The sequence below is a fragment of the Narcine bancroftii genome, chromosome 3 (genome assembly GCF_036971445.1).
Source record: "Narcine bancroftii isolate sNarBan1 chromosome 3, sNarBan1.hap1, whole genome shotgun sequence".
In the NCBI taxonomy this organism is placed as follows: domain Eukaryota; kingdom Metazoa; phylum Chordata; class Chondrichthyes; order Torpediniformes; family Narcinidae; genus Narcine; species Narcine bancroftii.
Genome location: NC_091471.1, coordinates 157,389,444 through 157,411,983, shown reverse-complemented (window position 1 = coordinate 157,411,983; position 22,540 = coordinate 157,389,444). Strand labels below are relative to the sequence as shown.

Here is a 22,540-nt window from a genome sequence, read left to right as displayed (position 1 = left end):
GCAATAAAAGAACAATACTCTTCTTCAAGTAACAGTTTATAGTATTTTACTTGGTTTTAAACGTTATTAAAGCAAAGATATTCAGCACTGTCCGTAAAGAGTTTGTATGTTCTCTCCAAGTATACGTGGGTTTCCTCCTGGTACTCCAGATTCTTCCCACCCCTTAAAAACATACAGGGTTTGTAGATTAATTGATGTATTTGGGCAGCATGGACTAGAAGGGCCTGTTACTGTGCTGTATGTTGAAATTGTTAAAATGTAAAATATAAAGGGATGTGGGGGGGTGGGGGTGGGGGGGGAATTTGGTCAATTCCTTATCCCACGTAAAGATGGTAGGGATTCAAACATCTCTCTTCAGCTGTTACCATGATTGACTGTAAGGCTCCTAGTTTAAATAAGGCTTTTACAGATGCAGCCTGATATATCACAGTCTGTTTTTTTTGCTCTAGATTCTAGCATTTGCAGTCTCCTGTCTCCATTAACATCAGCAAAATCAGACAAATCCTTTGAATGTTCATTAATTACCCTGCCCTGTGGCTTGCAAACTTTTAACTATAATGCTCAGTGTGTGGCCCTTGGTTACCAGCTTCATTGTCTTCTGCTGAAACACAGCTGCTCCTTTCATTACCAAACCCATCCCACTGCTGGGCAGGAATGTAATTGTCCACCAGCTGCAGTGGCAGATTCTTCTGTTCAGTTCAAATGATGCACATGATGAGAAATAGGTGATTTTGAACTTCATATGCTTGGCAGGTAATAACATACAGACACACAAATTGTCAAAATTTAATTTGTTTATGAAATGTTGCAACTGAATTTTTTATGTATTTTTTTGTAAGTTGTAAAATGTGGCAGGTTGAAATTCCTGAAAGAATTTTGGATGTGATTGTTCTTTTTCCTGCCAAACGGAGTAAATTTTGTGTGTGCCTTTTTTAATCTTTAGCTGGTTAGAGTGCTGGTGTCTCCAGTGAATCCACCTGGAGCTACAAGCAATTGTCAGAAGTCAGCATTTCAGTGTGGTGTGTTGCAGCAGTTGTGCACCATCCTGATGGCAACAGGAGTTCCTGCTGATATTCTCACTGAGGTGAGTTGCATGGAGTTTTTTGCAGAAATAAACCATTTTGTCCAATGGGTCTGTGCCAGTGTTTATGCTCCACATCTGCTCCCTTCCACCTTTAACATTTGATATATTCTTCATTCTTTCTCTCATGCACTTGCTTGGCTCCTCCCTAATTTCCTCAGTCTATTAATTTCAGCTATCTCATGCAAGTGGTAAATTCCACACATGGACAATTGTTCAGCCACTGACTGACTGTCTCCTGAATTCTCTATTGAATTTATCTGAGACTTTTATAATTTCTAAATTTCTTTCCCTGCCATGTTAAATCCTTGAAATCTTTTAAATACTGATCAGGTCATTCAAGATTGAGATAAAAGTATAAATTACAATTGCTGATGTTTCATCATCTCTGAAAATGTCATAATTGGATCAATTTGCCAAAGGTGTGGCCATTATAATTATTTGTTTTGAGTGTGAAAGCAAGAGACAAAATTGGTCCCTTAGAGAATCAGAGCGGAAAACTGTGTGGAGCCTAGAGAAATGGGGGAGATATTGAACAGTTTCTTTTCTTCGGTATTCACCAAGGAGAAGGATATTGGGATATGTGAGATAAAAAAAAAGCAAATTGGGTAAATATGGAGAATATAGTGATTACGAAAGATGTAGTGTTAGGGCTTTTGAGGAATATAAAGGTGGATAAGTCTCCGGGACCAGACGGGATCTTCCCCAGGATATTGAGAGAAGTAAAGGAGGAAATAGCAGAGGCTCTGACGGTAATTTTCCAAATGTCATTAGAGATGGGGATAGTGCCGGAGGATTGGCGTATTGCGCATGTGGTTCCGTTATTTGCCAGGAGGAAGCCTGGCAATTATCGGCCTGTAAGTTTGACGTCTGTGGTAGGTAAATTAATGGAGAAAGTTCTTCGAGATAGTACTTATAAATATCTGGATAGACAGGGTCTGATCAGGAGCACTCAACACGGATTTGTGTGCGGAAGGTCCTGTTTGACCAATCTGATTGAATTTTTTGAAGAGGTAACTAGGAATGTGTATGAGGGTAGTGCGGTGGATGTTGTCTATATGGACTTCAGTAAGGCCTTCGATAAGGTACCACATGGAAGGTTAGTTAGGAAGGTGCAGTCTTTAGGTATAAATTTTGAGATAGTCAAATAGATTGAACATTGGCTGAAAGGGAGAGGCCAGAGAGTGGTAGTGGAAAATTGTCTGTCAGGTTGGAGGCCAGTGACCAGTGGTGTGCCTCAGGGATCTGTATTGGGCCCATTGTTGTTCGTTATATACATTAATGATCTAGATGATGGGGTGGTGAATTGGATTAGTAAATATGCAGACGATACTAAGATAGGTGGAATAGTGGATAATGAAGAAGGTTTTCAAGGATTGCAGAGGGATTTGGGCTGCTTAGAAAAGTGGGCTGAAAAATGGCAGATGGAATTTAATGCTGATAAGTGTGAGGTGCTTCATTTTGGTAAGAAGAATCAGAACAGGACAAAAGTAGTAAATGGGAGAGCATTGATGAATACAGAAGAGCAGAAGGATTTAGGAGTAACGGTACATCGTTCCCTGAAGGTAGAAACTCATGTGAATAGGGTGGTGAAGAAGGCTTTTAGTATTCTGGCCTTTATATCAATCATTGCATGGAATATAGGAGTTGGGAAGTGATGTTGAGATTGTATAAGGCGTTGGTGCGGCCTAATTTAGAGTTCTGTGTGCAGTTCTGGTCGCCTAATTATAGGAAGGATATAAACAGAGTGGAGAGAGTGCAGAGAAGATTTACCAGAATGTTACCTGGGTTTAAGCATCTAGAGTACAGGGAGAGATTGGGCAGATTAGGTCTTTATTCTTTGGAGCGTAGAAGGTTGAGAGGGGATTTGATAGAGGTATTTAAGATTATGAAAGGAATAGACAGAGTGGATGTGGATAGACTATTTCCGTTAAGAGTAGGAGAGATTGAAACAAGAGGACATGAGTTAAAAGTTAAGGGGCAGAGGTTTAGAGGTAACATGAGGGGGAACTTCTTTACTCAGAGAGTGGTAGCGGTGTGGAATGAGCTTCCGGGAGAAATAGTGGCGGCAAAGTCAATTTTATTATTTAAGAAAAATCTGGACAGGTATATGGATGAGAAGCGTTATGGTCATTGTGCAGGTAGGTGGGACTAGAGAGGAGTGTTTGGTTCGATGCGGACTAGAAGGGCCTAATGGCCTGTTTCCGTGCTGTAATTGTTATGTTATGTTATGTGATGATAAGATGTTGCAAGACTTTTAATTTTATGGCGCGATACTTCATGAAATGTTAAAAGCAAATCTGCAATGTTGCCTTTAACTACCATTTGTTCTTGAGACCACATTTTGTCAAGTCAGATCACCTGGCTGTGCTCCTTCTCCTTCATACAAACAAGCCTTAAAAGAGAGGCTCTAGAGTTCAGGACAACCAGAGGGTGGTCGGAGGAGGATGAAGACGGTGACAGGGTTGCCTTGAATCAGTGGATTGAGTGGTGTTTAAGGATCTGAATGATTACACCAGCATTATTACAGACTTTATCAAAACAGCTATGGATGAGTGTATCCCACCAAATCATTCAGGGTTATCCAAAACCAGAAGCCCTGGATGAACAGTGAAATCCGAAAGCTGCTGAGCACCAGGTCACAGGCATTTAAAGTCTGAAAAATATCCAGAATACTATACAAGGAACAGGTGTCACATACGAATAGCTATCTCCCAGGCAAAGTGAAAATACAGAACTAGAATGGAAACAACAAAGGATACCTGACAGCTGTGGCAGGGCCTAAATGACATAATCTGCTCCAAAACCAAATCCAGTGCAGGAGGAGACAGCAAAGCTTCACTTCCAGATTAACTCGATGTTTTCTACACCTGATTTGACCACCAACACAAGGAAGAACCACAGCGCACCCCCATGTCCCCTGATGATCCTCTACTGTCCTGTACTTGTCCGAGGATGGCATGTGGGCTGCCTTCAGGAGAATGAAATCAAGGAAAGCACCCAGTCCGGATTGAGTACCCAGCACTGAAAACTTGTGCTGACCAACTTATCAATGTATTTGGGGATATTTACAACATCTCATTCAAGCCTCAATCATACCTGTGCCCAAGAAGAGTGTGGTAACCTGCCTAAACGATAGCCAACCTATGGATTGTATAAAAGGGCCATTGAGTCAGCATGCAAGAGGGAGTATGAAAACTTGACTAAATGCTGTACTAACAACAACCTCGCACTCAATGTTACCACAAACAAGGAGCTGATTGTGGACTTTAGGAGGGAAAACCAGAGGTGTCCAATTCAGTGATCATTGGGTGATCAGAGGTGGAGAGGCTGAGCAAATTTAAATTCCTGGGAGTCTTTCCTGGATCTAACATACTAATGTTATCATGAAGAAAGCACGTCAGCACCTTTTTTCCTCAGGAGGTTTGGTATGACATTGAAAACCTTGGCAAACCTCTACTGATGTGGAGTGGAAAGTGTGCTGTCTGACTGCATTATAGCCTGGTATAGGAGCACCACTAATTCTGAGCGGAAAGCCCCTCAAAAGATTGTGGATACATCATAGGCAAAACTCTTCCCACCATAGAGAAAAAAGTACATGGAATACTGATGTTGGAGAGCAGCAACGATCATCAAGGATCCACATTATGTTGGACATGCTCAGTTCTGGCTGGTGCCATTAGGAAAGAGGTACAGGTGCCACAAGATGTACAAACAGGTTCAGGAACAGTTGCTACCCCTTCACCATCAGACTCCTAAGTAATACTCAATTAGAGACTCATTTAAGGACTCTCACTTTGCACATTATTTATTCTTGAAAATATATATTTTCTTTATTGCTGCTTGCATTTTTTCTTTGTTTATATTTCTCTCTCTTGAATATGTATCTTAGTAGATTTTTTTTGTACTACCAATAAACAGAAAGTCTGCCTGGCCCAAGGAAAAATAATATCAGGGTTGTATGTTTATACTCTGACAATAAATCTGAACTTTAATCCTTCAAATCTCATTCCTTTTGACATCACAAATAAGTTAACATGGTCATTGTGTGACCAAAACTATTTCAAGGGCTGTGCAGGGTCATCTAGAAGATTGTTGCTTCTTATTTCCAATAGTGTTCTCAGTTGCCCAGACTGTTGAGATGATCTTCTTGCTTTCGGAAAAGCATTTGGGTGGTGATTCTGATGACAATATCAATCAAAAAAACTGCTTTATTTTAGGTCTGACTAGAATTGTTACTTCATCTTGCTATATTGAATGCTCTAAATTTGAAGAATTGTTTTGTTGGTTAAAGTAATTAGAGTCGTGCTTTGGCTCTAATATGCTTTTGAACTGGGAGTTCTTTATATTAAGGCTGGGCAGTTGGAATATAGTTGTTCTGGTGCATTTGACTGACATCATTTGCGGGTTTATAATGTCTCTCTAAGCTTCCAGTGTCCCAAATTGCTGCCTTGCCAGGAAACCATTTTTTAAGGGCAGTGTTTCTTGATTAAAAAAAAATTCTTGCCATCTTTTGTCTATCTTCAGCTAATTTGATTCACTCCACATGATATCAACCATTTTGCGATATAAGAAAGGCATAATCTCAGCTGTATGACTGAAGACTTTAAGATTTGTGTGCTTCTCACCAAGCTAATCCACATACACTTGGGTGTATGTGGCAATATGCAGAATTGCTCATTTAGATCCAAGGCACAAGTAGTATTTATTTGCCAGTAACCTGCTCACCAATTCTTTGTTTGGGTTTTGCCAGAATGGTTCATCCCCTGGCTTCATACCAACCTTGCATCAAATATAGATAGAGAATTGAATTTTGATGTGAGAATGACTTCTAATTGACATCCAAACAGCATTTGAACTATGTGAGAGAACCCTGGCAAATGTGGTCAAAGAGCATCAGCAGAAATGGCTTTACTAACTGTTGTCACAGCCATTGCAAGGTGAGATGTCATCTCACTCTCAGCACCATCTTCTCAAACACTTTCAAAGTCAGTTTGGGATGGACAGTGATCTTGCTAGCAATGTTCTCATTGTGTAAATAAAGAAATACCAACACTAAACATGTTTGGAGCAGGCATCTATAAAATGCGGCAAGGTAATACCAAGCTGATCTAATTTAATATTAACTGAAGATGAACATTGTTATTGAATGGGTCAGTTGCATTTCACATTTGTTGTACCTATCACTTCTGATTTTGCCTTTATTTTTCATATTTATGTAGACTATTAACACAGTATCTGAAGTTATCAGAGGTTCCCAGGTAAACCAGGATTACTTTTCTTCTGTGAATGCACCTTCCAGTCCACCAAGGTAAGGAGAAAAGTCAAAATATTTGTGTTGTTCAATGTGCAATCTCCAAAGCCTGTGAATATTGATCCTTGTTGGGGAGAAACAGTTTAAAGGTTCTTCTGCAATGGTATTTGTTGAGTCTTGGAGTATATTTAGAAGGTAGAACAGAGCAGCACAAAAGTGAGCCCTTCAGCCTACCATGCCTGGGCTGATCACAATGCCAATTTAATCCCATCTGCCTACACATGGTGTACCTCCTTTTCTCTGCAAATTTGTGTCAGTCTAAATGTATATTGCTATTACATCTGCCTCCACCTGACATGGAAGAGCATTCCAGGCACTTACTATTCTGTGTGCATGTTTTTAAAAAAAAAATGATTGACCCATTTGTAACCTCCATGCTGTTATCAGTACTGCTGCTGAACTTGAGAGGGTTGATCTTGTATTCAACATCTACGAGACAAGCTCCACCAACTTGTCCCTTTAACCATGTTGCCCTTTAATAATGTTCACAGTGAGATCCTAGAAAAGGCAGACCAATTTCCATATTTAAGGAGCCACCTCTTAGGATAAAAGTCATTGATGTTGAAATTCACCACTGCACAACCTTTGGCAGGGACGGGGTACTGAACTTTAAGATCAGCCATGATCTCGTTGAATGGCGGAGCAGGCTCGAAGGGTCCAATGACCTACTTCTGCTCCTATCTTCTATGTTTCGATGTTTGATTGAAGAGTATTTGAAGGTCATGATCTCAAACTACTCATCAACGGGACCTCCTGGACAACTGAACCCCTCCCAAAAGTTTCTGAGATCCAGAAAATGTACAGCAGAAATCTGAAACCAGTGGGGGAAAATACCACATCTCTACAGTACACAAGGGTTCCTGAATAAAGTACACCTGTATTTCAATATATCGCTGAGTTGCAAATGCACGTTAATCATTTGTGTGTCTGGAGGTAATTAAAAAAACACATGGCTAGAAGCACTTAGCAGGTCAGGCAGAATTTTTGACTAAAGTTCTTGACCTAAAATGTTAGCTCTTCTTTCTCTACCAATATTTCCTGACTTCCTGAGTGTTTCCAGCCTTTTCAGTTTTTTTATTCAGATTCCCAGTGTCTGTTTTCTTTAAATTTTCTTTTCTGGCTCCATTTTGCAATTAGGAAGGAAAAGATGAATTATGAAAGGAAGTTGGCAATAACATACAAAAAGATACTAAAAGTTTTTTAAAATATATGAAGAGTAAAAGAGAGACATAAATATAGGACTGATTGAAAATTATGCTGGAGAAATTATAATGGGTAACAAAGAGACAACAGGAACAAAATGAGTATTTTGCATCAGCCTTCACTGTTGAAGACATTAGTAAAATATCTGATAGTCAGACATCTCAGGGAATAGAATTAAGTGCAGTCAAGATTACTAGAGAGAAAGTGCTCGGGAAACTAAATGGACTAAAGACAAGTCTCCCAGACCGGATGAGGTGCACCCACAGGTTCTGAAGGAGGTGGCTTTAGAGATTGTGGAGGCATTGGAAATGATTTTTCAGGAATCAATAGACTCTCATGGTTCCAGAAGACTGGAAATGTAGTTCTCCTATTTAAGAAGGAGAGAGGGAGAAAAAAGAAAATTTCAGGCCTATTAGTCTGACATTGATAGTTGGAAAGTTATTGGAGTCGATCCTCAAGGACGAGGTTATAAAATACCTCGAGGTGCATGACGTGGTAAGTCCAAGCCAGCAAGGTTTCATAAATGGAAGATCCTGCCTGACCTAGCTAATCTCAAGTAAGATGGACAATGGAGAGGCTGTGGATGTAGTGTATTTGGATTTTCAAAAGACCTTTGATAAGGCGCCGCATAAGAGGCTGCTTTAATAAAATGAGATTATAGGAAAGATAATAGATTGGGTGGAGCTTTGGCAGATAGGCAGAAGGCAAAGGGTGGGAAAAAAGGGATCCTGTTCTGGTTGGTTGCCAGTTACTAGTGATGTTCCACAGGGATTGGAGTTGGGGCCGTTTCTTTTTACAACGTATATTGATTTAGATTATGCATTAAATGGTTTTGTGGCTAAATTTGCAGATGACACCAAGATGGGTGGAGGAGCAGGATATGTTGAAGAAACCGAAAATTTGCAGAGAGACTTGGGCAGTTGAGGATAGTGGGCAAAGAAATGGAAGATGAGATACAATGTTGCAAAATGTATAGTTATACATTTTGGAAGAAGAAATCAACAGGGAGATTATTATTTAGATGGGGAGAAAATTCAAAATTCAGAAGGGCATAGGAAATTGGGGGTCCTCGTGCAGGATACCCTAAAGGTTAACCACCAGATTGGATCGGCAGTAAAGAAAGAAAATGCTATGTTGGCATTCATTTCAACAGGAATAGTGTATAAGGTGTTGATGAGGTACTATGGGGCTCTGGTAAGACCTTATTTGGAGTACTGTGTGCACTTTTCGCAACTTACCTTAGAAGGGATGTACTGATGTTGGAGAGAGCTCAGAGAAGATTTATGAGGATGATTCCTGGAATGCAAGGACTAATGTATAAGGATCGTTTATCAGCTCTTGGACTGTATTCATTGGAGTAGAGAAGAATGAGAGGGGATCTCATAGAAACATTTCGAATGCTAAAAGGATTGGACAGAGTAGATGAGAATCCTTGGTGGGTGAGTCCAGGACAAGAGGGCACAGTCTGAGAATTAGAAGGTATCCATTTAAAACAGAAACGAGGAGAAATTTCTTTAGCCAGAGGGTTATGGATTTTGGAATTCATTGCCACATACACCTGTGGAGGCCCGATCATTGGGGGAGTTTAAGGAGGAAATTTATAGGTATCTAATTAATCAGGGTATCAAGGGATATGAGGGAAAAAGGCTGGAAATTGGAACTTGATGTGAGACTGGTTTAGTTCATGGTGGCATGGTGGAGCATGATGAGCTGAATGGCCTACTTCTATTCCTTTATCTTGTGTGATTTTATGAATATCAATCCAAGAATTGTACATTTTGTCATTTGTGTATTAGGTGATTTCTGATTGCCCTCATTGAACCCTATTAATAATAGAAGGTCTTTCTTAATATTTTGGAAAATATTTTGTTTGAAATGCATGTTTTGATGTTTGCTGACCATGTGCATATGAATAGTGGAATCCAACAGTTTTACATTGATGTGCAAGATAGTCACAGATGGTCCTGGGGTAGTTATTTCCAAACTCTTATCTTTTTTGATTTGCTAAGTCTCACCATACTGATTTTATTAATGATTTATGATTAAGATTAAGATCTCCTTTCTGAAATTTTCTGGCACAGACCTGCAATCGTCGTGCTTCTGATGTCGATGGTCAATGAAAGGCAGCCATTTGTTCTACGCTGTGCTGTGCTGTACTGTTTCCAGTGTTTTTTGTACAAAAACCAAAAAGGGCAAGCAGAGATAGTAGCCACACTCCTGCCAGCAACTATTGATGGTAAGCTTTCTGTTCAGAAACCAATTTCTCAAATAGTTTGTGTACATACTGAGAAACTTAGGATACATATTGTTCAGCCTAATTTATAAGCAACATTCTTTGTTTTTATTTGATGCTAAAAGTATTAAAAACACAAGGCATGCAAATCCCATTAAAAAAAAAACTTGTCTAAAATTTGTGCATACTAAGTTTCTTGACTCATCAGTTTTTTGAATGATTTGAAGGGCTTAAGGTTAAAAAAAAATGTCCTGTTTGAAGGCAAAATTGTGTAAGAAGTGCTTCTCTGCCCAATTAGTGGCCAAAGATCTGTCCGCAACATTCACTTCAGTTTAACCCCAAAAATATAGGCAAGAATTTCCTTCGGTGATTCTGTGACCATTCTGGGAACTGTCCTGAATCAGATTTAAAAGGAAGAACTTGGAATCAATGTTGCCCAGTGGATTGAATGGGTTTTGTGAGGTTTAAAAAAAAATCTAGTGCTCGGAATCTTGAGAATTGGATCACAGGAATAGGTCATTTGGGCTGATTCTGGCTATTCTAAATGAGTTATCTATTGTAATCACTGTAGACCTTTGGTTCACCCTTTGAGTTTATTGTTTTTTATTTGTTTGTCTCCATCTCTGAAGTGAGATGTTTTAAGGTTATATTTCCAAATCTAGATTTTGACCTTGCAATTCCTGCCCCTTATGATGCCATAAAACAAAAGTATACCTTGAATGGTAGAATTTCAGTGAAGTTTTAAAAATTAAAGTTTAGCAGAACAATCCCATTGTAGATGGAATATTAAATGTTTGGAAATAAGCAAGGCCTAATGCATTTTCCCAGTTTTGTACAGAAAATGTTATTAATATTGCTTATAGTATTACTAAGAATATTAATATTACTAAGAATTGTTTCACCTTCTTTAAGTAGTTCTAGGTTCTCTTTGCTTCTTTCAGCGGTCCATGCATTGTTTAAAATTGATTCTGCCTTTTCTTTGTGTAGCAAATTCCATCTCAGCTGGCCAACTGCTGTGTGGAGGACTCTTCTCTGCAGATTCACTCTCAAACTGGTGTGCTGCTGTAGCACTAGCACATGCTCTGCAGGATAACTCCATCCAAAAGGAACAGCTTCTCAGGGTCCAGCTGGCCACCAGTCTTGGAAATCCACCTGTGTCTCTGCTCCAACAGTGCACTAATATCCTCTCACAGGTATGAGAGTCTGTTACTGTTTTTAGAATTCCACATCTTCACAAATTGATTCAGATTTCAGTTGAAACTGTCTGTTTTCATTGCAGGTTCTTTCAGAAAACTTCAATAACAGTAGATCAGAGAGTTGGTATTGCTCTTTTATCTTGCTCTCATTAGACTTACTTTAACTCTGGTGTAAGTTTCTGATGAAACTTGCATTTCTGGGAAGTTGACAGATTTTTCCACCTCAGTTTAAGCAGGAAATGAAGAAGGGACAGGATATATTGAATGACTGATATATAAACCAGAGAGCATATTGAAATGGGACAAATTTTGTGAGGAGCTATGTTACCAGCTTGTGGGATTCATTGCTCAATTCAGCTCCCATCAACTTTAGAATTTTGTCAAGTTTCCTTGGCATTGAGAATGCCAACCTGTTTTCAATACATGCTTAAATAAACAGTGAGCAAATTTGTATTTATATTCCTCTATGTTAGACTTGGTAAGGATTCATTTCCAGTTTAAACTTCGGAGTAATGCAGCATATGCAGCTAATCAGATTGAAGAATTCTCAGATAACTAATGAGGAAATAAAAATCATGAATTAGAATTCTTGTACGCATTTTCAGAGTAAAATAAAATTTATTACATATTCATGGGATTAAGTAGAAGCTATGTGTCAAGAATCATCTTGATTTTTATAATATTCTGAAATAATGAGTAAATAGATTTTAAAAATTGAAATTCCGGTCAAGCCACATTGTTAGGAAATAGGGTGACATTGATAAGAAATTTCTTCTTTCACCACAAAGGTTCAAATATTAAAAGTTATTGTAAGTATAAATGATATTGATAGTAAACTCTGACTTTTAATCATGAATAAAATTTTATTTGCCAAGAAATCTCTAATTTAAAAAATGGTAGTAGAAGTATGAGGGGAAGAAAGTATGACTGTCAAGAACTTTGAAATTTGAGATTTGCATAAAGAAAACAGAAAATGCTGGAAATACTCAACTGGTCAGGCCACATCTCTACGAAGAGAAACAGAGCTCACGTTTCCGTTTGAAGATCCTTCATCAGAACTGGCAAGGACACAAAAGCTTGTTAAGATGCAGGGAGGTGCATTGCCCTGATAGGGTTAATAAAAGCAAACAGGTTAACCATTGGGATAAGCCAGATGTGGGCAGCCTTTTACCGTGTGTGGGCCGAGTTGTGTGTCAGTGGTTGAAAGGTGGGCTGCTACTATAAATAAAATAAATAAATAGATAAAGTGTATGAATACGATGATACATCTAGAAATACACCAAAAATCATGAGTTAGTCATTAAAATGACATGATAATAAAAAAAACAAAAAGGAGAAAAATTAGTCAAAATGAAAACAAAATAATTAACCCCAAAACAGACAGCAGCTCAATCAGTGGTAAACTTGATTTTGTTTGTTGTTTGAAAGCATTTTGATATTGGATAACATAGTTGTTGATGGCAATAGCAAGATATAATCGTTGCAGAGACATCATCTAAAGGTGTTATGCTACCAGTCTTACCACCAGTAGAATGGGCTACTATGTAGGAATAATGAAATCATCCCTTGCTGGATACAAATATTTCAGACAGGTGTTTGGAGTGCTGCTAACTGTAATTTAAACTTGATTGCTTTAAAATAATTATTCATATAGTTCAGGAGTTTTAAAAATAATCAGTAACAATTATTTTTGTTGCAAAATTGCAAGCATAAATATATTTGTTGAATACAGCATCTTGAATCTTTCTCAGCAGAAGCTATTGTGTATTCCTATCAACTTCTGTCTTTGATCAAGATCTCCCACTTTTATTAATTTCTCTTCACTCTAAGGTGTGTTTTGAACTATGAGTATGAGGTAAATCCCATTTCTGAGAGAACGATATTTGCTTTCTGCAAAATGAGTTTTGCTTGCAGGTGGAGTTGGATGGAGGAACATCGCAACTTGCATCACACAGACATCTGGTTTTGCACCTTTTTGAGCGGCTCGGGGAGGAGAGGGCGGCTCGGGGGAGAGGGGGTTGGGTGGAGGCAGCAGCGGCTCAGGGAAGGGGAGGGTGCACTTCAGGGTCACTCTGAAAGATTCGCTCCATTCTCCATTGGTCGCCTAGCTTCAAATTTACCGGTGAGTGAGTGGGCAGCAACCAAGAGTGGGACAGCTGGCCACTGATGCACAGCTTGTCTCAAGCCCATCTTGAGGGCAAAGTAGGTTCTTGGGAGTGCCAAGGTGAGTTATTTTTCTAGGGGCAGTAAGTGAAGTGGCTGATGATCGATTACTGCTTATAACAATTGTTGAAAGACTTCAGTGAACATTCCACGTGAATGCAGTCATTTCGCTGCCCTGTTCACGATCTCAAAGGGTGACATTTATATAGCCACAAAGTATTTCCTTTGCTGAAGGGATGTTTAATCCAGGCACACTGTTCCCAGGACCACCGATGACAAATGCTGACAGTTTAGTGGAGTGAATAGTGTATGTTGGAGCATCAGGTTGAATGCATCAGGTTGTGGTCCAGATAAATTTGGATCACCGTAGGTTGCCCGCCCAAGGAAAAGCTATAAATACCATGACATTATCCAGTTATTGGATGAATGGGGATATTTGGAAAGTACGAGCACAGAAAAATGTGCTCATTTTCTTCAAAATGAGAGTAGGAGACACCTCTTCTCCCAGAAGAACAAAAATTTGGGGAAAAGAACAACAAATGTTTGGAGCCATTATCAAAGATGGGCAACTAATACAGACCAAAATCAAGTAACTTGAACTTGTAGAATTCACTATCCAGAAGACTCCAATAGACTTAGATGGAAGATGAGGTGTTGTTACAATACATGAGGCCACAGACGGATAGGTCAAAATGGAATGAGGAATTAAAGTCCCAAGCATCACCCCTGCAGACTGACATGGGTGTCCTGAAAAAGGATCACTCCATGTGCTTTTGGTTTCTCCAAAGTAGAGATCACATCCTGAGCACTGAATGCAATAAACTAGATCAGAAGTAGTGCAGGTGTTCTGCTGCTTCACCTGGGAAGACTGGGTCCATGGAAGGTCAGAAGAGAAGATGTACAAGGACAAGTATTGCGTTACCTGCCTTTGCAAGAAAAAATGCAGTCTGAGGTGGGGTGGAAGAGTGGATCATTGAATCGTGAATAGAAAGGTTGATGCAAAATGTCTGTTTCTTGGTGCATTCTCTTGAAAGGTTGGTGACCGATGATTGGATTGTTCATTTTTAATATTGATATAGGTTTATCTGTGTTCTAACTCAATTCTGATGTTTCAACAGTTAGGGATGTTGTCATACTGGGTGCACAGTGTTGGTGCCTATCACTGCCTATCATTTCCTGCCGGTTTCAGATTATTTTTTATTTCTAAATTGCCATTGATAAGTACCTTTTTCGCCTTTCTATAACTTAGATAATTGGTTTGTGGTATTTCTGTGCCTTGAACCGTGTCTTCAGGAAAAATATATTTGAGATGTAATAATTATGGAGCAAGCAAAAAGACAGGTGAAAATTCTCTGCAGCTCATGGAAACAGTGGTGAGGAAGCATCTGTCGACAGTTGATTCATGTTTCATGGAAAATCTGAATCTATCTCAACATCTTTCTAATTAAGTTTTAAAGTTTGTCACAAAATACCAAGTATGGAAAGAGTTCTTCTAACTCTTAACTAACAAGTTATTTCCAGCATTACGTACAGCCATGTATAGAGCACAACTTATGTAGGTAAAAAGGAAGATCAATTAACACCAAGCAAGGGTAGCATGAGAGTACAGATATGGGGTTCATTGAGGAGTGTGATCGCTGTGGGGAAGAAACTGTCTTTAAGCCTGTTGGTGCATGCTTTCACATTCTTAAACCTTCTCACCAATGGGAGAAGGGAAAAAAAGAGTTCAGCATGTTGGATGCCTTTCCTAGGCAACGGGGTCCATGCAGGGGAGGGAAGTTTGCGTGATGTTCTGAACTGTACTACCTTTCGTAATAAGCAGATAACTTGTACCACAGTGTGATGCATCCAGTCAGCTTACTTTTCAGTGGTGCACCTGAAGAAATAGTTGAGGGGCGAGTTGAACATGATGACTTTAGTTTTCTAAGAAAGTAAATGCTTTGCACTTTCTTAATTGTTGAATAGATGTGCTTATCCCAGATCAGGTTGTTGCAGAATTAGCATTGGGGGAATGTTTGAAGTTTTTTTGCATAATGTGATTGTTCTAACCATCTTTTTATGGCTCACTTTTGCTGTATAATTTACAGGGAGATAAGATCAACAGACGGGTGAGTTATTTGGACAGAAATTGTTTGCTTGTTGCAGCAGGGTTCCTTTTCCTTGCCTTGGGTTTAAGCTTTTTTTTCTTTAACCGCATTGACTGATTCAAGTGCTGATCTGGGGTTCTCTTTTGTGTTTAGGTAGCTTCTGCTAAAATGGGGAATTCTCTGTTTATTTTAAGCATGGATTTGGCATCCAGGAAATGGAAATATCCCTCACCTTGTTTTTCTTGCACTGTCAGAAATAATGACCCTACAAAACTATGGGTGTTGGATTAAATTGACAGGTCACTTCAGGAGTACCATGGGTATAGTGGACAATTGGACACTTACATTGTCAGATTCAGATTTCCTATTTCCTTCTCCAACTCAGTTCAGAGCATTCTGGGATGGTTTGGTCAGTGCTGTACACTTGAATATTTTTAATTTTATTTCCACATGTAAGTGTTGTATTTATTGCATATTCCTCCAATTGTCCTTTAAATATTTCCTTTTGTGTAATCTGTCAAAACTGGTTTACAAAATTCGCAGCTTAATCTAAGTGCATCTTAATTATTAATCAAAAGTTAGTTATTCATTAAAAATAAATGATTTCTTCTTGTTCTTCGGACTGCACTACAGTTTAATTTCATTCAAGGTTCATCAAAGTTTCAGCTCTGTTTGGTAATGGTACAATTTCATTGTTTCTGTCCTAATTTGCAGTACAGGGTGCCTTTGATTTGGTATTCTTTGGTATGTCACAGAATGTGGGAAATAGAAGTGGGTTGCTTTGGAACTGCCCTTGGATTAAATGCATGCTGTGGGTAGTATGTGGGGAAATAACACTCCAACCCATGCACTTGACATACAAACACTTCATTTAAAAAAAAAGTATTTTGAAATTTGAAAGACTACATGCTAAACTAAGCCCTGTACTAGCTTATTCCAAGTTCAAGCCCCTTCCTACCATTTCTCTATGGCTGGGCATGCATTTTTATGGGGAAAACTGCATTTTTAACCCTCAACAGCTGGGTGTCAATGTGCTTGTGCATTTTTTGAAGAGTGAGAGTTGCTGGCTTTTCACAGCAAGAAATTGTTGATGATGGTCATCTGTGTGCAAAGCATTGCAGCTTCAAATTTGTTCGTCCAGTCGTTTGGGATTGTTAGTTATGAGATCATGCTGGTGTGTTGATATGTGCATCTATTGTGTGGAATACGGCGTCATAGTCCTTCAGATTCACTTTTACAGTTTGTGGTAAATACCAGTTAGAAGTGTTAGGGAAAAAGGGAAAGAACTTTCCAACTTGCAACGTCAGTGCACGAGACCTCCAAAATCTCAGAAAATATTGATAAATATTCTCTGCTTCTGAAAAATCTGGGCCACAAATTTCAGATTTGATCCTGCCAACAAATTGAAACTGTTGATGTTTAGGATTAAACTTGTGCACCATAGTTTAATCTTGGACACTTGTCTTTATTGTTACCAAAGACCTCCAAATACTTGAAATCTGTAACATTTTGCAGTTTAACTGACTAATGTGGTTAATATCTGAAATATTCCCTAATAGTAATTCTGAATTTCTTAATTCAAGTAACTCATGTTTTCTCACTCCTGGTTCTCTATATTATTTGTACTGGTGAACCAAAGTAAAAATGGTAAGGTGGATGTCAAATATAGATAGCTCCTACCTATGTTAACCCAGGTGGGATTTTTTTTTTCTTCACTCTGGTTGTTGGTAGCAAATGTGAAGAAGGTTAAAGAGTTTATTGAAGTGTTTGAGTTTAAGCATGATCTGATGGTGAAATTATATACTTGGATAATTCTTGCTTTCTGTCATCATAATTTCTGTGGAGCATGCCCTAATTAGGGAAAAGATTGTCAATTACATTTTCTTGGATTTCAGTGTTGTTTAAAAGGAACCTCAATTTGTGGCAGCTCTTGTTGCATTTTGACTCTGAGACCTTTTAAGAAGTATTGTCTGGAGTTGTTATCAAAAGTTGGTGTAATCCGTAATATTTAATGGAACTATAAAGCAAATCAAAGTTTGAAACATCATTGAGTAATTTGGAATATGGACCAAACCCTTTGGCTGGCAATGTCTGTGCCAAACGTGATGCCAAATTAAACTAAGTCTCTTCTGCTTGCAAATGATCCATGTTCCTCCATCCCCTGCAAATTGATATATCTACTGTATTTAGAAACCTCTTAAATGTTACAATTGTATCTACTTCCATCACTACCTCCAGCAGCCTTTTCCAGGCATCTACCACTAGGCAAAAAAAAATTGCCCCCCACATTTTCATTCAACTTTCTCCCTTCACCTTAAATGTATGTTTTCTAGTATTTGACATTTTGCCCAGGGAAAAGGATTCTGATTATCTACTATATTTATTCCTCTCCTGTTTTTTAAACTTCTATCAGGACTTCCCTGAGACTCTGCCACTCCAGAGAAATCAACCCATTGGTCCATCCTCTCTTTGTAGGGTCCTACCTACTAAACCTCTTTAAAATTATTTTTTTTCTTGAAATTTAGATTTGCAGCATAGTAAAGGCCCCTTTTGGCTTACAAGCCCATGCCACTCAATTACACCCAATTGACCTGCAACCCTGGTACATTTTGAACAGTAGGAGGAAACCAGAGCATCTGGAGAAAACCCACACAGACATGAGGAGAATGTCTCCTTACAGACAGCGTTGGATTCGAACCCTTGTCCTGGTTGCTGGCTAGAGCATTGTGCCAACTACTGTACTAACAGTACTGCCCTCCTGTGAACCTTTCCAAAGCCTCCACTTCCTTCATGCAGTGGGCACACAGTATTCCAATGTGCCCTGACCAGTGTTTTGATATAACCTATTTTAGATCAGCAACTTCACAATTGGCTCTTAATTTAAAAATAGTAAAAATTTGTATGAATTTTCTTCATTAAATGAACATGCTGGGAAAAAGCCCTATTAATTGTAGTTGAAGATTCTTTTGTAATGTATTATTTCTTTAAAAAAGAAGCAAATGTTGAGTAGCATCTGAGGAAAATGAAACAGGAAAGTAAACCTAAAGAACCTTTGTTTCTCTTTGTACAAATGTGACCTGAGCTCCTGGGTATTTCCAGCTTTTTGTTTTAAATTTCCAGCATCTCCACACATTTTTGATTATCAGAGCAGGCTGTAGCTTTCTTCTTTTCAAAAGATTTGAGGTTTGACCTGTTTGAGATTTGTCAGAGTATGGAAAGATTTTGAACCATAAATGGGAAAAGTTTTCTGTAAAAAAAAAAACAAAATTTGCAGCCCACTCCAAGCCAATTCTAGCCATTTAAACCTGTGTTGGATGATGGGAGGAAACCAGAGCTCCTGGAGGAAACCCATGCAGACATGGGGAGAATGTACAAACTTGCAGACAGTGTCAAATTCAAACCTTAACGGCTGGCAGTGGAATATCGTCACACTAACTGTTACACTAACTTTGCTGGCCCAAACTTTGAATTTGGGCAAAAATCCAAAGCAAAAGTTAAAAAAAATTATATAGTATCGTATTTATAGTGTTATCATGTTCCATTTGCCATTGAACTTCAGTGTGCATGCTTTGGGTACTGCCTTCCAGAAAGTATGGTCCTATGGATGGGACTTCAGGATAAACCTTAGAATGTAAAAGTGAGGTTTTGCACAATTCTTCCAGATGAAGTTCAGATAATTTCAAGGAAATAAGAATAGAATCAAATATTGAGGGAAAAGTAACAATTCACCTCGGCTGCTTTGGTATCATCTTCCAAACCCTCAGTCTTTCCCTTGTGGGAGATATGGGCACATGGGGCACCTCTCCCAGCAGGTTCCTGACCACTTTGCACCCGATTTTGACCTGGTGATATATCACCATCAAAATTATTGGATATCCATTCACTACAAGTGCAACTATAATTAATGAAGATAACTCATAGAGCAATAGTACAGGCCCTTTGTCCCTCAATGTTGTGCTGACCAATATATTACTTTTTTTTTAAAGTATAAAACCCTCCCTAACCCATAACCCTCTTTCTTTCATCCGTGTCTAAGAGTGTCGTAAATTCCCCTAATGTTTCAGCTTCCACCACCATCCCCAGCATGGCATTCCAGGCATCCACTGTTCTCTTTGTTTATATATGAAAAAAAACTTACCCTTGATGTTCCCCTTAAACTTCCCTCCTTTAACTTTGTACACTGGTGTTTCCTGATCCTGCCCTGGGAAACAGGTGCTGTTGTCCACCTTATCTATGCCTCTCATAATCTTGTAGAACTCTGTCAAGTCTCTCATCCTTCTACACTCCAAAGAGAAAAGTCCCAGCTCTGCAAACCTTGCCTCATAAGACTTGTCTCCCAATCCAGGCAACATCCTGGTAAATCTCTTTTTCACCCTCTCCATAGCTTCCACATTCTTCCTATAATGAGGTGACCAGAACTGAACACAATCAGTAGTGGATTAACCACTAGGCCGAGTAGGCTGAAGCCCAGGGGCCCAGAAGGTGAGGGAGCCCATCACAACCACTAAAGTGCTCTAATTCGGAGTCCGTCACTAGTATCCAAAATACCAAACAAGACTCAGGAAACCTGGGGCAAACATCACAGAATACCAAATAGCGCAGCGGCCAGTTTCATGCCACCAGAAACCCCATGTCAAAAATGCACATTCTCTCCTCTGAAGGAGCCAAGGGCACTGTCTTGACTCAGAAGTGACAAGGACTATGCATGGTGTTCTTCAACACCCTGACTGGCAGCAGTGGGAGCAGAAGTGCATGGTGGGGGGGGGTTGCAGATGTCTCCATCAGTGCAGAGTTGGGGAACCGTAACCTGAGGAACAGTTGCCAGCTGGGGGCGAGGAACAGGGGCGAGCTCCGGGAAATTCCATGGATGGCTGCATAGGGCTGTGCCTGCCCTTTGCCCGTGCAAAGTTTTGTGTCAAATGGTTTGCCGATGGGTGGGGATGCTAAATGGTGTACGGCAAAGTTTTGTTTGATTTTAATGAAGCTTTTCCTACCTTCCTTCAACCAAACACTAACTGGTGTATTCCCACCACATTCCCGGCCAATAAATTTAGAATATGTGAGGGCATCATGCCCAAAGGCTAATATAAGGAACAATTTCACTTTATTTAACAAAGAGTGGGGCCCATGGAGCAGGGGGTAGTTAATCCGCCACTGAACACAATACTATAAGTGTGGTCTAACTAGAGACGTGGCATTGCAACATGATCTCTCTGCACCTGAATTCAATCCCTCTATTAATGAATCCTAGCATCCGATAGGCCTTCTTAACTATCCTATCAACCTGTATGTTGATTTTGAGGGATGTATGGATTTGAACGTCAAGGTCCCTCTGTTCAACCACATTCTTATGTAACTGACTATTAACCCTGTACTCTGGTTTCTCCTTCTAAAATGCCTCACTTCACATTTTCCAGATTGAAATACATCTGCCACTTTTCTGCCAAACTCTGCATCCTGTCTATATCCTTTTGTAACCTTCGACAACCTTCAGCTCCATCCACAACTCCTCCAACATTTGTGTAATCCGCAAACTTACTGACCCATCCTTCTGCCTCTTCATCCAGATCATTTATAAAAATCACAAAGAACAGACAGAATACTTTCCTTTCACTACTACTCTGCTTTCTTCCTACAAGCCAATTTTTTATCCACTCAGCTAAGGTTCCAATATTCTACTTCCCTACCCTCATCAATTTCTTTTGTTACCTCCTCAAAAGAAAACTCATTTGAACTCGTAGGGCACATCCTTCCCTTCACAAAACCATGCTAACTATCCTTGAGTACACTGTGCTCCAAATGCTCATAGATCCTACCCTTAAGAATCCGCCCTAATAGTTTGAACACCATTGACGTAAAATTCACCAGTCTATAATTCCCAGGATTCTCCCCATTACCTTTTTTTAAACAAGGGAACTACATTTACCAAATCCTCCGGCACCTCCCCTGCGGCTAAAGATCATAGCTACTGCCCCAGTTTTCTCTTCTCTCATTTCCCATAACAGCATGGGGTATATTGCATCTGGCCCTGGGGACATCAATCTTGGTTTTTTAAGAAGATCCAACACTTCTGCTTCCTTAATATCCACATTGTACAGCACACAGGCCTGTTCAGTTTCAACCTCACTGTGATCTCGGTCCTTTTGTGAATACTGATGCAAAGTATTAATTTAGGACCTTCCCAACCTCCTCTACCTCCAGGCACATCTTGCCTCTTTTATCCTTTAGCAGCCCCTCCTTCATTCTTGTCATCCTTCTGTTCTTCACATACGCCTTGGGGTTCTCCTTAACTCTACATGCCAAGCCTTCTCATGCTCCCTTCAAGCTCTCCTCAGTCCTTTCTTAAGCTCCTTCCTGGCTACCATAAATTAATGAGCCTTTTTTCCTGCGTCCTATATCTAATATATGCTTCCTTCTTCCTCTTGACTAGTTGCCTGACCTGTTTTGTCAGCCATGGTTCCCTTTTTTTAAAAAAAAAACGCATTTTCATTGTTGCAGTGGGACAAGCCTATCTTGAACCCTGTATAAGTGGTCCCTAAACTTCTACCACATTTCTTCTGTGCTTTCACCCTTAAACATCTGTTTCCAATTTATTCTCGCTAGTTCCTGCCTCATCCCTTCATAATTACCCCTTCCCCAGTTAAGCATCTCCTGTTTTAGCTGTTTTTATCCTTTTCCATAGCTATGTTGAAGCTAAGGGAGTTGTGGTCACTCTCACCAAAATGCTCCCCCACCCTGAGGTTATTTCAGGTTGATTAATAAATTCTGTAAATAATAGTGGATGAGGAGGCTCATGTGCAGCAGAAGTTTAAGAACAGATTAATAGAGCTGCATGAGATGTCTCTGGAAACTATGTACCACAGTATTCTTGTGAATACTATCACAACTGTCAAGGGTCTGGTGGGACTCTCCATCTTCAGTACCTACTATTGGAAGCTTGTATGTTTGTCATGTATTTAGTTTTGATGACTTTTGGGAAGACTACCAATTTTACTTCAACATTTTTATAGCATCTTCTGTTTATCAAATGATTCATGGTGCTTGATTTCACAATAAGCAACTCATGAGAACCCTTTCATAGTTGGGTGGAAATCAGGAAAATGCTTGCACCTCAAATTTCAATCTAACCTTTGCCTTAACCTCTCACCCGATCATTTGAAATTTAACATGCCAATAACATTACTGCTTTTATCATGAAAGGTTGACCTTCTGTTTTGTTTATGGCAATGGATGTTAATGTTTAGAGTTGAGATACCAAAATTC

At 39.4% G+C, this 22,540-nt stretch overlaps 1 protein-coding gene across 8 annotated transcripts in view; it reads left to right on the top strand.

Moving 5' to 3' along the window:
- The window catches only part of uso1 (USO1 vesicle transport factor), a 138,373-nt gene that overhangs the window by 67,014 nt on the left and 48,819 nt on the right, over positions 1–22,540 (top strand). For 6 of the 8 annotated variants that reach the window (XM_069925529.1, XM_069925525.1, XM_069925524.1 and 3 more), the window contains 5 exons: positions 944–1,084; positions 6,304–6,392; positions 9,680–9,834; positions 10,819–11,024; positions 15,278–15,298. In XM_069925529.1, coding sequence (XP_069781630.1) covers positions 944–1,084; positions 6,304–6,392; positions 9,680–9,834; positions 10,819–11,024; positions 15,278–15,298 — 612 coding nt within the window. The remainder of the gene's footprint in view (positions 1–943; positions 1,085–6,303; positions 6,393–9,679; positions 9,835–10,818; positions 11,025–15,277; positions 15,299–22,540) is intronic. The other 2 variants (XM_069925528.1, XM_069925527.1) reach the window with 1 other exon arrangement.